The sequence below is a fragment of the Ranitomeya variabilis genome, chromosome 1 (assembly GCF_051348905.1).
Source record: "Ranitomeya variabilis isolate aRanVar5 chromosome 1, aRanVar5.hap1, whole genome shotgun sequence".
Lineage (NCBI taxonomy): Eukaryota > Metazoa > Chordata > Amphibia > Anura > Dendrobatidae > Ranitomeya > Ranitomeya variabilis.
This window is the reverse complement of record NC_135232.1, coordinates 906,018,546-906,032,485: the sequence shown is the minus strand read 5'-3', so window position 1 is coordinate 906,032,485 and position 13,940 is coordinate 906,018,546. Positions and strand designations below refer to the sequence as shown.

Here is a 13,940-nt window from a genome sequence, read left to right as displayed (position 1 = left end):
GAAGACCACACCGGGTACCACTCCTTTCAGCTAAGAACAGGAAACTGAGGCTACAATTTGTACAAGCTCATCGAAATTGGACAGTAGAAGATTGGAAAAACGTTGCTTGGTCTGATGAGTCTCGATTTCTGCTGCGACATTCGGATGGTAGGGTCAGAATTTGGCGTAAACAACATGAAAGCATGGATCCATCCTGCCTTGTATGGAGCATCTTTGGGATGTGCAGCCGACAAATCTGCGGCAACTGTGTGATGCCATCATGTCAATATGGACCAAAATCTCTGAGGAATGCTTCCAGCACCTTGTTGAATCTATGCCACGAAGAATTGAGGCAGTTCGGAAGGCAAAAGGGGGTCCAACCCGTTACTAGCATGGTGTACCTAATAAAGTGGCCGGTGAGTGTACATCGCTCTGTTTGTAATGACTCTATATAACATGAGTTTCACTTTTTGTATTGAAGAACTGAAATAAATGAACCTTTTGATGATATTCTAATTTTGTATATGAAATGTAGGAAATCCTCTGGCTGTTCATTTCCTACATCAGGCTTCCACTTCTGCCACTGGATGCATGATGAAGTGTGTATAGTGGAGGCCAGAGGATGGGCTGCACACAGGGGACCCCCCAGCCTTGCAGTGTCCCTGCTGCACCCCCTTCCCGTACTCCCTTGTCCCGACTGCTAAGCTGCTGGTGACATTACACAGGAGCCCCCTCCTCCTCCTGTAATAACAGCGGCCACAGATGGGAGAGGGCTGCAGGTCTATCTCCCAACCTCCGGGCCGGCAGCTTGTCCTCCCACACCTTCTGATGATGCTGTGCAGTTCATTCCTACAATGAACATGGAGAGGTATCACACACACAGTTTATTAGTTATAAGAAACGCCTTTGTAATGGTGTGGCCACTGCGCACGCACGCCAGGCATGTATCCCGGACACAGCGCCCCTGATGCTCACTATAGATCATTACCGGCTGTTTGGTGACTATAGATCCTATATAGGCTTTAATCCAGAGCACCGTTTATTTCCTTGCAGTTATACTTGTCTTATATGTTTTTCCGTATACACTCTTTATGATTGAAAACAAAATCTCTAGTTTTGCTGTGTGTCTGCAGGTTTTTCAGGTGCACGCTCACAAACGTCCCACAGACTCAGGCTCTCTTGAATAAAGCAAAGCTGCCTCTTGGATTACTACTTCATCCTTTTAAAAGCAAGCCAGTAAGGATTTACAGCTCTACAAAGATTGTTACTGTAACTGTGTGATTATACCAGTTGATTATTTTGTTCCTTGTTATTCAGCGTATCACCACTTTATCGCCAAGCACCATTGTGCGTTGCAGAAGTTGTAGGACATACATCAATCCATTTGTATCGTTTATTGACCAGAGGAGGTGGAAATGTAATCTGTGTTACAGGGTGAATGACGGTGCGTATAATCCATTATTATATTTCATCCTAAAGATAATATGCTACCTATTTACAGAGTCACAAATAAATAAGTACTGCCCTATGCCAGACTCTTGCCTGCAGTTAAATATCCCGTTTTCTACATTTGATACCCTTTGAATTATGGTGGTCGTATTGGATTGAATGCAGCCTTATCAAGAATATTTGTGACCCAGGTCCCTGAATTTACAATATTTTCATATTACAATCAGGGTGGATTGATTTAAATCACGCCGATTTAAATCATGATTTAAATCACGATTTAAATCAAAAGATTTTTTTCTATTTAAATCGGATCGATTTAAATCATGATTTTAATCATGATTTAAATCACTGATTTAAATCAAAAGGTTTTTTTTAATATAAATCACGATTAAAATGAGAAGTGAGAGCAGTGCGCATGTGCGCCCATAGTTACACGGACGAAACTAGGGGCAACGATCTAACGCCAGGGTGAGGGGGGGACCCCAAAGTAAGTAAAAATCTTTTTTGTTTTAATATATGGCAATAGGTAGGTGTTTAAAAGCAGCATGTCTTAATTGTATAAACTATTAATAGCCTCCACATTTTGTTCATACTGCCCCTTTAATTCCACACTTCTAGCTTGGTTTCACTTTTGGTTTAGTTTCTTTTTCCATTCAGTTGACATGCCCAAACTTGTTGGATAGTCAGCATCCTACAGAAACCTCTGGAAGAGCATGGCATTGTGAATGTTACACATATACAGCCTTTATTCTACTGAGTTAAACAACTCAGCTTTATCTCATGATGGAAGAACCTTTGGATGGTAAAATATTTTCCTCAAAAAGCAGTTTATTGAAAAAAATCCGATTTAAATCAAAAAAATCCGATTTAAATCAAAAAAATCCGATTTTTTTGATTTTTTTTAAAAAACATTGATTTTTATCCACCCTGATTACAATGGCCTTCCCTAGATTATCATAAGTTGAAGCCATATTTAAAGGGAATCTGTCAGCATGTTTTTGCTACCTCATCTACAGAGCAGCATCAATTAGATTACTGGGTGCCTCAGTTCTGACACAGAGTTCTTAGATGTAGAATGCAGCAGAGCTAAGATTGCTGAACTCGTCCACATCAGCTGCAGAGGGGGCACAGTCGGTCTAGCAGTCATAATAGACTCAGTCCAACAGTGATAATATCCTTTGATTAAAACCTTCATTGTAAGTTAACAACCGCACAAAGTCTGATAAGTGTCATATCACTTAATTCAGCGTTTTAGCCCCTAAGTCATGCTGATTAATTACAACAACTGTCCAATAGAGATTCTGTGTCCACCTCAAAAACATCATTTTGCACAAAATCCCTTGTGAAATCCACAGGGACAAAGGGACATAAACACTGAAATAATTAAAAAATATATATCTTTAATTGTAATATTAAAAAACAATTAATATTCAGCAAGGGAAATTTCCGTATTTACATATAGCCTGGAACGACCACTGAAACAGGTAAAGAATATACAACCAAAATAGCTGGCGCACTACAATATGCGTATATATTTAAAGATGGGGGTGCAGAAGAAGTGGCTATAATATAACTACTGAATCCACAAGAGAAAGTAGCCACCCAAAGAATCCGCAATATATCCAAAATGTCATGTTACCACCTGGCCTAAGGAAAGAAAAAACTGCAATACAGGCACACAAATGTCGCCATACAGTGCTGTATATATAGATCACCCACTGGTACTATGTTGTTGAAAGGAGGTATCTCAAATGCTAATAAAGCCCATATGGATGAAGCCCATATCAATGATGGGCCAGGCCAGGAGCAATAAGGCCACAAACTGGTGCACAATATAGACTAATATTCTCAATGGGGACGAAGTCCCAGGACCGGGGCAAACAAAAGACCAGAATGACTGGTAGAGATCTCACCAATAGTACCTATAGGTACCTATATTGATATGGGCTTCATCCATATGGGCTTTATTAGCATTTGAGATACCTCTTTTCAACAACATAGTACCAGTGGGTGATCTATATATACAGCACTGTATGGCGACATTTGTGTGCCTGTATTGCAGTTTTTTCTTTCCTTAGGCCAGGTGGTAACATGACATTTTGGATATATTTTTATGCATATTTATATTTGTTCTGATATTGAGAGCAGACAAATGGGTGGATGTGGATATTTTGCATGTTTTTAATCTGTTTTTAATCATTACTCACCAATAAAAGTTGTTCCTTTTTTCACTACTCATCGGTGGTGTGCGGATTCTTTGGGTGGCTACTTTCTCTTGTGGATTCAGTAGGTAAAGAATATACCCAGCAGCAATTTAAATTCCGCAACATGTGCATATGAAATCATACCAAACAGCAACCTGCTAAAGTAATTCCACCCAGTGTATATAGCATAGTGCACAGATTTAGGGGGAACTGCAATAAATAGCCAGCTGCGGCCCGATGACTAAACTGCATTTACTACAATCATTTAACTGTTGCCCTATAGATAACTAGTATACTAGCTGTCAATAATGTATATGGAAAGGTTTTTTCCTAAATACTTACATAACTAACTGTCCTCGTTAGAGACGCTCCTTGGTACCCCGACAGCGTCGTTTCGCCTGACTGGCTTCCTCAATGGGGGGCATATGCCCTGAGATTACATAGCGAAACCTGCTGACCGATTTTCTTCAAAGGGGTTGTTCAGAACTTAGACTATGTTGATGGCCTATCCTTTAGATAGGTCATCAATATGTGATTGATGGGGATGTGACCCTTGCCAGGTGTTCCTGGTGCTGGTCGGTTGATCTGAGTTTTGGAGCTGCACAGCTCAGTCAACAAAATACATAGTATCTGCTCTTACATACTGCACATCTTCCCCTTATTCAAATCAATAGGGATCGGATGTGCAGTACCCGGCCGCTGCCACTAGGCAGTTGATAGAGCTGTGCTTTGCTGCACTGCACATCCGACCTGGACCAGCGGGCGGGTGTGCTGGGTGTCGCACCCCCACAGGCCATCAATATAAAAGGCAGCAGCGGTTTTCCTGCATTGCCTAGATAATCGCTGCGTGCAAGACCGTGGCAAAAATTCATGTAAGTTAACACGTCACATTAAAGAGAACATGCCATATCCAGAAATGTATAGTCTATAGAAGTAATCTGCAGGTGAATAGCATTTGTATTATGTCCGACAGGCTTATTGGAATAGGAGCTACAGGGAGAAAATGAAGTTTACTTCCTCCCTGCAGCTACTAGCTTCCAGTCATTGGGGCTGTGCAGGGAGCGGTTAGTCACACACACACACACACACACACACACACACACACACACACACACACACACACACACACACACACACACACACACACACACACACACACACTATACTTTGAGCTGTTATCAGGCCCTGTCACTTTGATTAACAATTTTCTTTGCAGCATGTGTGCGCTATCAATCAAAGTGTATGATCACAAGTGCGCGCTGTGCTGAGCGTGACTAATCGCTCCCTGCACCACCCGGAGGACTGGAAGATAGCGGCTGCAAAAGACACAGCTTAATTTTCTCTGTGTAGCTGCTGCTCCAATAAGCTGATTTAACTAGATTTAAAGCTATTTACCTGAGCGTAACACTTTATCTGCAGGTAAATGGCATTTTTCGATATGTCACGTTCTCTCTGACAGGCAGATTCCTGTAGCATATTCACTGATCTGGTTGGCTCGGTTCGGATTACGTTCTCCAGCCAATACGGTTTTTGCAGTATTCACCGAACGCCATTGGAGTCAATGGGAGTAGAAATGATCGTCAAACCCAAATTCGGCACAGATAGGGTACCAGTATGGCAAATTTGGATTTGGTGATCGTTTCCGAACATATTCACTCAACTCTATTTGTGAGCCAAACCCAGGAGTGGGTGATAATACAGAATGATAATACAGAAGTGGTGACGTGTTTCTATTATATGTTTCCTCTGATTGTTCCATTCCTGGATTTGACTTACTGATACGGATGTAAAATACTGACCAAATACTGAACGTGTTAACGTGGCGATAGACCACATGTGAAGACGATTCTGTTATTTTCTACGACTACAGTTTATTGTACTCTTTTTTTACTTATTTACCCTGACTTACTTTATCTGATTTTTTTTTTTCCCAATTTTCTTATTCTTTTTTTTTTTTTTTTTGCATTAAATATAACTTGTGATAATTTTATTTTATTTAAAGTACCAGAAGAGTTTATGTACAATCCAGTGACTCGATCCTATGGAGAGCCGCATAAACGACCGGAGGTCCTGAATTCTTCAGTGGAATTCATTGCTTCATCTGATTACATGGTAGGATGTTAGATCACTCTAAAGGGATGGATTATCATTCAGCTTAAAATTGTGGTTCCTAATATGTATTTAATGTAATCCAGTTGTGCAGTGTTTGTGGAAGGCTAAATACTCGTACCTGCATAGTACATTACTTGCAATTCTTCTATACTATCTTCACTATTTAATTGTAGCCCAAGCCTTTTTGTACACTCTTGCCATCACTCTTAAATTGACCATTGAAGAAGTTGTAAAATCTGCCAACCCTGGCTTATAGTCTGCATATACGCATATGGACATCTTGGTTAGGCCTCTTTCGCACTTCAGTCTTTTTGTTTCAGTCAAAATCCGTCGTTTTGTGACAAAAAAAAAACAAATTTGCCCGCTGGATCCGTCTTTTCCTCATAGACTTGTATTAGTATTAGTGATGGCCTCACGTTTCATCCGTCGTGCGCTGGATCCTTCGGAATTTGTTTATCCGTCGTCTGGAGAGGATATACAAAGTAACGTTTTTTGTCTGCTAGATCCAGCAACATCCATTGTTGGCTAGAATGGAAGCCTATGGGCGCAGGATCCGTCAAATGAGGGAATCCAGCGACGGATTCTGTTTTTTTACACTGAGCATGCTCCAAATCTGTATTTAGTAGCCAATTGGCCAGACAGCCCCAAACTCCTTCCATTTCTGCCACTTGCTCTACAACCTCTCAAAGATGGGGTGTTCAAACACTCAGTATATAGGTTTCCATTATTTTCCAGTAGCCAAACACGTTTGGGAGCCTCCCATTTGGAGATATGAAAAAACAGATCTGTCGAAGAAACGGATGAAAAAACGGATCCGTTGTTTCCTTTTTTCACTATTGTTGATGGATCCGTCGCGACGAGGGATTTTGACTGACAACAGAAGACGGAAGTGTGAAAGAGGCCTTAGTGGTCTATCTTAGGATTACTTAGTAGAGCCACTAAGAATGGTCCTATTCATTAGTAAGCGTTGTCCATATCAATCTTTAGAAAATATTAAGGCTGAAAATGAAGTAAAATAATGAAAGAAGTGATACTTGGCTTACTGATCACTGCCACTCCCTTTCCAACTCTCCCAGGCCCCTTGCTGATGTCCACCTATTGTTCCATCTGGACAGTGTGACCACCACACTGATCACTGGCTATGGTCAAAACTTGGTTTCTGCTTTGGCCAGCGATTGGCTGCAGTGGTCACAGACAAGGGGCAACAGATTTGAGGGGAGTGGCAGTGCTGGATCATTGGGAAATTAATCAGGTTAGTAATTTGTCATCATAGCCTTATTATTTTATGCTTTTTTACCCTCCTTGACCCAGTTGGGGTAAACTTCAGATAACTGTTTTAATGTGTATAGGAATGTAATTACATCTGGTCTTTGAATTATATGTTTCTTTTTTCTGATCTTTGCCATAGCTTCGCCCTCCACCTCCAGCCGTTTATCTGTTTGTTCTGGATGTATCGTACAACGCTGTTGAGTCTGGCTATCTCCAATGTTTTTCTCAGTCACTTTTGGATAATCTAGACAAGTAGGTATACCAGTTGGTGTATTTCACTTTTATTAGTAGCTGACAACCCTTTCTCAATATACATGTTTACCCCCGTAAAATAACAGCACTGGTGTCGTTCCCGCGGTGTCGGCACTCGCTCTCCCAGGGCTCGCGTGAGATTGTCACTTCAGCCCTGTGCCCAATAAGCGCTGTCTTCACTCTCCTTCAGACGTACAGGTCATCAAGAGGAAGTGAGCAGCGAGCCACAGCTCTGACTTCCACTTGGTGTCTGATTCATCCAAAGACGGAGAGAGTGAAGCCATCATTGATTGGGCACAGGGATTGTGTGACATAATGTCATGTGAACCCCGGGAGAGTGAGTGAGGACACCTGGAACAGTGCTGACACGAGAGGGGAGTATAAGGCCATGTTCACACAGTGCGTTTTTTACCGCGGAACCGCGGCGGTTTTGCCGCTGCGGTTCCGCAGCTGTTTTCCATGCAGGGTACAGTACACTGTACCCTATGGAAAACAGGACACACTGTGCACATGGTCCGGAAATTTAAAAAAAAAGCCGTGCTGAATAGCTCCCGGAAAAAAGAAGGAGCATGTCAATTCTTCTTCCTGAACCGCAGCGGTTCTGCACCCATAGACCTCCATTGTGAGGTCAAAATCGCAGTAAAACCCGCAGATCAAAAATATATCTGCGGGTTTTACTGCGGTTTGTTGTGCAGAACCGCTGCAGCCGGAAGTGCGGGGAAGCCGGCGGAAGTGCGGGGCCGGAAGTGCGTGGGCGGAGAGACATGGAGGCATACCGTCGCATGGGGATCGTGTCGGCCGTTTGATTGATTTGGTATGTGTGTCTGTGTGTGTGTGTATGTGTATGTGTGTGTGTATGCGTGTGTGTGTGCGTGTCCCCATGCGACGCTAGTGCCACCATTGTGCTAAGTTGCCGTATGGACTACTACTCCCATCCGGTATTAGGATGGGAGAGTTGTCCCTGTGTCCGGCGACTTAGCACAATGGTAAAGTTACACCAAACACCTACACACAATACACATACATGACACACAGTACAGTACATACAACACATAACACAGTATATACTCACCAACAGCACACTTGTAGGCGAAGCCCTCGATCCTCCAGGAAAAAAATCGCAAAATAATAAACCAAATCCATACTCCCTGTCCGCAGAATCCATAAAACGAGTGTCCCACGCCGATCGGCTGCTCTCCGGCGATACACTGCCAGGAGCGAAGCTCCTAGCAGTGTGTCGCGTACTGTTCCGGAGTTCAATGACTCCGGCGTCTCGGTTAACAGCAGTACAGCTGCGTTGAACTTTCCCACGCAGCACTGCCGTTAAGCGAGAGTGCCGGGGTCAATGACCGCCGGTAAACTCGCTCGCGCATGCGCAGTGACACACCGACAGGAACTATGGCTCCTGTCAGTGTGTTGCTGCATCCGTGGAGAGCAGACATATCTCTGGATGTGTCTGTTCTCCATGGAAAATCTTCGTGGGATACGTGGCACTTAAATACGTGGCACTTAAATACGTGACACGTGTCACTTATACGTGATACGTGTCACTTAAATACGTGACACGTGTCACTTATACGTGATACGTGTCACTTAAATACATGATACGTGTCACTTAAATACGTGGCACGTGGCACTTAAATACGTGGCACTGAAATACGTGATACGTGGCACGTGGCACTTAAATACGTGGCACGTGGCACTGAAATACGTGGCACGTGGCACTGAAATATGTGGCACGTGGCACTTAAATACGTGGCACGTGGCACGTGGCACTGAAATACGTGGCACGTGGCACTGAAATACGTGGCACGTGGCACTTAAATATGTGGCACGTGGCACTTAAATACGTGGCACGTGGCACTGAGATACGTGGCACGTGGCACTTAAATACGTGGCACGTGGCACTGAAATACGTGGCACGTGGCACTGAAATATGTGGCACGTGGCACTTAAATACGTGGCACTGAGATACGTGGCACGTGGCACTTAAATACGTGGCACGTGGCACTGAAATACGTGGCACGTGGCACTGAAATACGTGGCACGTGGCACTGAAATACGTGGCACGTGGCACTTAAATACGTGGCACGTGGCACTGAAATACGTGGCACGTGGCACTGAAATACGTGGCACGTGGCACTTAAATATGTGGCACGTGGCACTTAAATACGTGGCACGTGGCACTGAGATACGTGGCACGTGGCACTGAGATACGTGGCACGTGGCACTTAAATACGTGGCACGTGGCACTAAAATACGTGGCACGTGGCACTTAAATACGTGATACGTGGCACTGAAATACGTGGCACTGAAATACGTGGCACTGAAATACGTGGCACGTGGCACTTAAATACGTGGCACTTAAATACGTGGCACGTGGCACTGAAATACGTGGCACTTAGGCTATGTTCACATTTGCGTTGTGCGCCGCAGCGTCGGCGCCGCAACACACAACGCAAAGTAAAACGCAGCAAAACGCATGCACAACGCTGCGTTTTGCGCCGCATGCGTCCTTTTTTTGATTGATTTTGGACGCAGCAAAAATGCAACTTGCTGCGTCCTCTGCGCCCGGATGCGTGCGCTGCAGTGACGCATGCGGCGCAAAACGCGGAGCGCTGTCATTCAAAACACGTCCACTCATTTTGGTGTTTAGTCCCAAAATGGAGGATGGAAGAAGAAAAGGGTTGGCCAAGGAAATGACATCATTTCTTTTTTTTTTTTCCCCCACTGCAGTTAAAGCTTTATTTGTGTCAAACACAGACAATTTGCAGAGAAAACTGCATACAAAACGCACAAAAAACCGCACTAAAAAACGCACCAAAAAACGCACCAAAAACGCACCAAAAAACGCACCTGCGTTTTCTGCAGAGACCTGCAGATTCAGTCAGGAAAAAAAAAGGATGGAAATCCTGAACGTGTGAACATAGCCTTACTGTTTATTTTACTGGTGCAAATATGTTGGGATGGGATTGTCTGAGTAGTGGAAACCCCCCTTTTAAGAGTTAAATGGCTGTAGGACTGAGGACCCCCTTACCTATCCATGTGCATAATGTCTGATAGGGTGTAGAATGCTTTCATGATGTCCTAGTTGGGGTACTTTATCTGGAATTGGAAAGATAAAGCACAGGTAAGACACTGCTGTAGACTTCTGTATGAGAACCAGTGCTTTCTGTATAATAATGTTTATTAATGGAGACTTGGTCATCAGGAGTATAATGCTGCATAATGATTGATCACTAATTGGCCGTACTTGTTGTAAGGTTACGGGGAGATTCAAGAACAAAGATCGGCTTCATAACGTTTGACAGCACGGTGCATTTCTACAATCTACAGGAAGGCCTTTCTCAGCCACAGATGTTAATCGTATCCGATGTAGAAGGTAAGTTTTCCAAAGCATGGGATGAACAGAAGGCACAATAAATGTATTTAAAGGGAAAATAAAGGCTCTGAGCCAAGATTTTGGTTGAGGTTTATACATTGGCAACCATCTCCGCAAACCTGCTCTGTTGAGGAGTAACTCAGGACAGAGCTGTTACATTTTGTTTTTGCACTGAGTTAATGTTTTAAAGAAGTCATCCAATCCACAACTTTATTATTTTCATCAATCTTAAAGGGATTTTCCCATCACTTATTGATCATTAGATCTTACAGCAGTGACTCCCATCTTTCCAATGATGATGCACAGCAGTAACGCTGCGGCATCCGTTCCCTCTGGTCACCCACTATGCAGGGAACTCCAACACTGACCCCCTCACAAGTGCTCTGCATTCAGCACCTGGTACGATCAGGAATGCTCTTTATTTGCCCACAACCTTCCTGAAAGCAAAATAGAAGAAGAAACCAGATTCTGGGCACTTTTATAGCCTTCTCGTTATAGTATGGGATATTTGTATGCTAGGGTACAGTTGCCACTGCAGCGTATGCCAGTAATCTGACTGCTGGGAGCGTGGGATGTTCTGTTCATGTCTTTATTGTTACGTACACCGGTTACCGTTTTGCGAAAAACTTGGTTCACAATCACTTTCTCTTATCTGTGAACTCTGACTTTACAAAGCTCCACTTTTCTTTTTATATTATTTTTCACCTTATACAGTTTATTAGGAAAAGTTTTCTTAGTAGCAGTATTATCATTACTACTCTACTGCAGCTATAAGTAAGTTAAAGCAAGAGTAAAATGACGAGAGCTGCTCCTGTGCGCTTCTAAGGATTATTTCACACAACCTTCTTACAAAAGAGGTGGTAAACTGGCTATTTCTTTTCTTTTTTTTTTTTTTTTACAAAAGCACCTTTACAGTTTTTGCTGCCGATTTTTTTTTTTTGAGCCAAGGCTAGAAGTCTATACAACTTGGGGATTTATTACTTGTCTTGTTCCTTCTATTTTTCCCATTCAATTTAAATTCACTTTTGAAAAGGAAAAATTGCATTGTTTAAAAAAAAAAAAAAAACTGTGTTATTTCACCCTCTGTCGCTTAATTTTTTTTGTTGAAATATCTTTGCATAGAAACATTTTAAGGGAATTTACCAAAACTGGTGTTTCATACCGCAGTCATGAATTGAAAATCCAAGTTAATTATTCAGGCTGCGGCTGGCCCTGCTACCTCCCATTCAGCCAATGTCTCTTTTAGGGGAAAAAGTGGAGGGAGCACTATAAAATTGAAAATACATGCAAACTTTGCACCACGCAAGAAAGCGCCAAGTAATCCTATGTATCGGCCTTAGTTCCCGTAATTACATTCACTTTGTTTTGCATTTTGTCTGTTCACTATAAATGGGAGTTTTTCTAGCTTAAATGATTCTCTTTTTTTTTTTTTCTTTCAGAAATATTCTTACCTACACCTGATGGCTTACTTGTAAATCTTCACGAAAGCTTGGAGGTAAGAGCAATATTTTGGGGTCTGGATTACTTGGCATCGAATTGTTATAAATCTCCTTTACATCTATTTCTGTTGGGAAAATAAGCATAAGTTTCTTTACCCAACTCTTTCTGGGGGAATTAGCCAAATTTTCAGAATGCACATTATTAATCAATGCAGTTGGGAACTGTCAGGGTAATGTGGTTCCCCCAGGTAAAGTGTAAAACAAAAAAAAGTACTCCTAAGACATGCAAACAAAAGCGAAAAATGGAGTAGCCATAAACCACCAAATAGAGTAAAAGTCAAAGTTTATTAGAAAAACTCACATCACAGTAAACAAGAGGTCTTTTATGAAGGGAGGAACAAAGAGAATGGGAGCATATATCACCAAATACTACTGGTAAATACTTGGTAATAAGTAGCAAGTATAGATGAATAGTAGTTCATCTACTCGGACACATGAGTTTTGCAAATTCACAGTAAGGTCAGAAAGTGAAAGAACCTAAGACATCAGCAGAGACAGGGGCTATGGATGTACTCGTGTCAAAAGAAGCTGCAAATAAATAGTATAATATGCAAGTTACCCATGGAGTATGGACATGGGATACCCCACGCTGCCCCGACGCAAAATTTAACTTGGGTCCCTCTAGTAGACTGTTTTACTTTGTAACTGTGACTTTTACAGATGCCCCAGTTGCAGTGGAAAAAAGTATATGAATTAAGAAAGAGATGATCTCTTGAGGGGATAGAGAATGTAAAAAAAAAATGTTAACTTCTGCATAAAAAGAAAAATAGCCACACCAAAAAAACTTTAGATTTTTTTATCCAATACATATTCTATTCATTATGTAAACTAGGGGGGGAGGTCAGTGAGGGAGCAGTGACCTGTCAGCAGTCTGTATTATGAATATATAATCAGAGCACCACATACCCCACCCTAGGACACGGGCAAATCATTAACACAAAACTGAAAATAAGGATTAAAGAACAATCACAATATGGATTTCATCATCCAAGGTATCATTTTAATCAGTATAACGGCGCCGACCTGACACTGTCTGTAGGTTACTGTGCACAATCCTGCTGACAGGTTCCCTTTAAGGCCATGTTTGGCTTGGTGATTAAAAGATTAATAACTGTTTGGTATCCGGTCTCTTCCTTTAGGACATTGACACTCTTGCATTTGTGCAGACATCTCTGCCACTAGCAGCCAGCCCCAGACATATGACTAGAGATGTTTCTGCAGATGAATTGTTCCAAGCCCTGTTACATGTCTGCACCAAACCTGCCACACATGTAAACATTGCATACCCTAGTCATGTTTCCTCCGTAGCACATGACTAGATGCCCTCGTGTAGCACATCCATGTGGTTTTTTCAAGCTTTGTCCAAACTTATTCTGTTGTTTCTGTCATAATCGGAAATCTTGACACATTGATGAATCAATGACATGATGGCTACCAGCAGCGACTGACGGACCCTATTTACTTCTTGGGGGGGGGGGGTTGTCAGATATGGCTGTGGTGTCAGTCAGTGAAATAGAATTCTATTCAGACGCTGCTACAATTCTTGTCAAAAACAGCAGAATCTGCAACGTAAAGGTACCGTCACACTAAGCCACGCTGCAGCGATACAGACAACGATGCCGATCGCTGCAGCGTCGCTGTTTGGTCGCTGGAGAGCTGTCACACAGACCGCTCTCCAGCGACCAACGATGCCGAGGTCCCTGGGTAACCAGGGTAAACATCGGGTTGCTAAGCGCAGGGCCGCGCTTAGTAACCCGATGTTTACCCTGGTTACCAATGTAAAATGTAAAAAAA

General features: G+C 42.6%; 1 protein-coding gene across 3 annotated transcripts in view; it reads left to right on the top strand.

The window, feature by feature from the left end:
* SEC24B (SEC24 homolog B, COPII component) overlaps nucleotides 1-13,940 on the top strand; it is a 118,215-nt gene that overhangs the window by 34,762 nt on the left and 69,513 nt on the right. For all 3 annotated transcript variants that reach the window (XM_077278974.1, XM_077278981.1, XM_077278975.1), the window contains 6 exons: nucleotides 1,113-1,215; nucleotides 1,297-1,423; nucleotides 5,635-5,744; nucleotides 7,153-7,265; nucleotides 10,529-10,647; nucleotides 12,087-12,142. In XM_077278974.1, coding sequence (XP_077135089.1) covers nucleotides 1,113-1,215; nucleotides 1,297-1,423; nucleotides 5,635-5,744; nucleotides 7,153-7,265; nucleotides 10,529-10,647; nucleotides 12,087-12,142 — 628 coding nt within the window. The remainder of the gene's footprint in view (nucleotides 1-1,112; nucleotides 1,216-1,296; nucleotides 1,424-5,634; nucleotides 5,745-7,152; nucleotides 7,266-10,528; nucleotides 10,648-12,086; nucleotides 12,143-13,940) is intronic.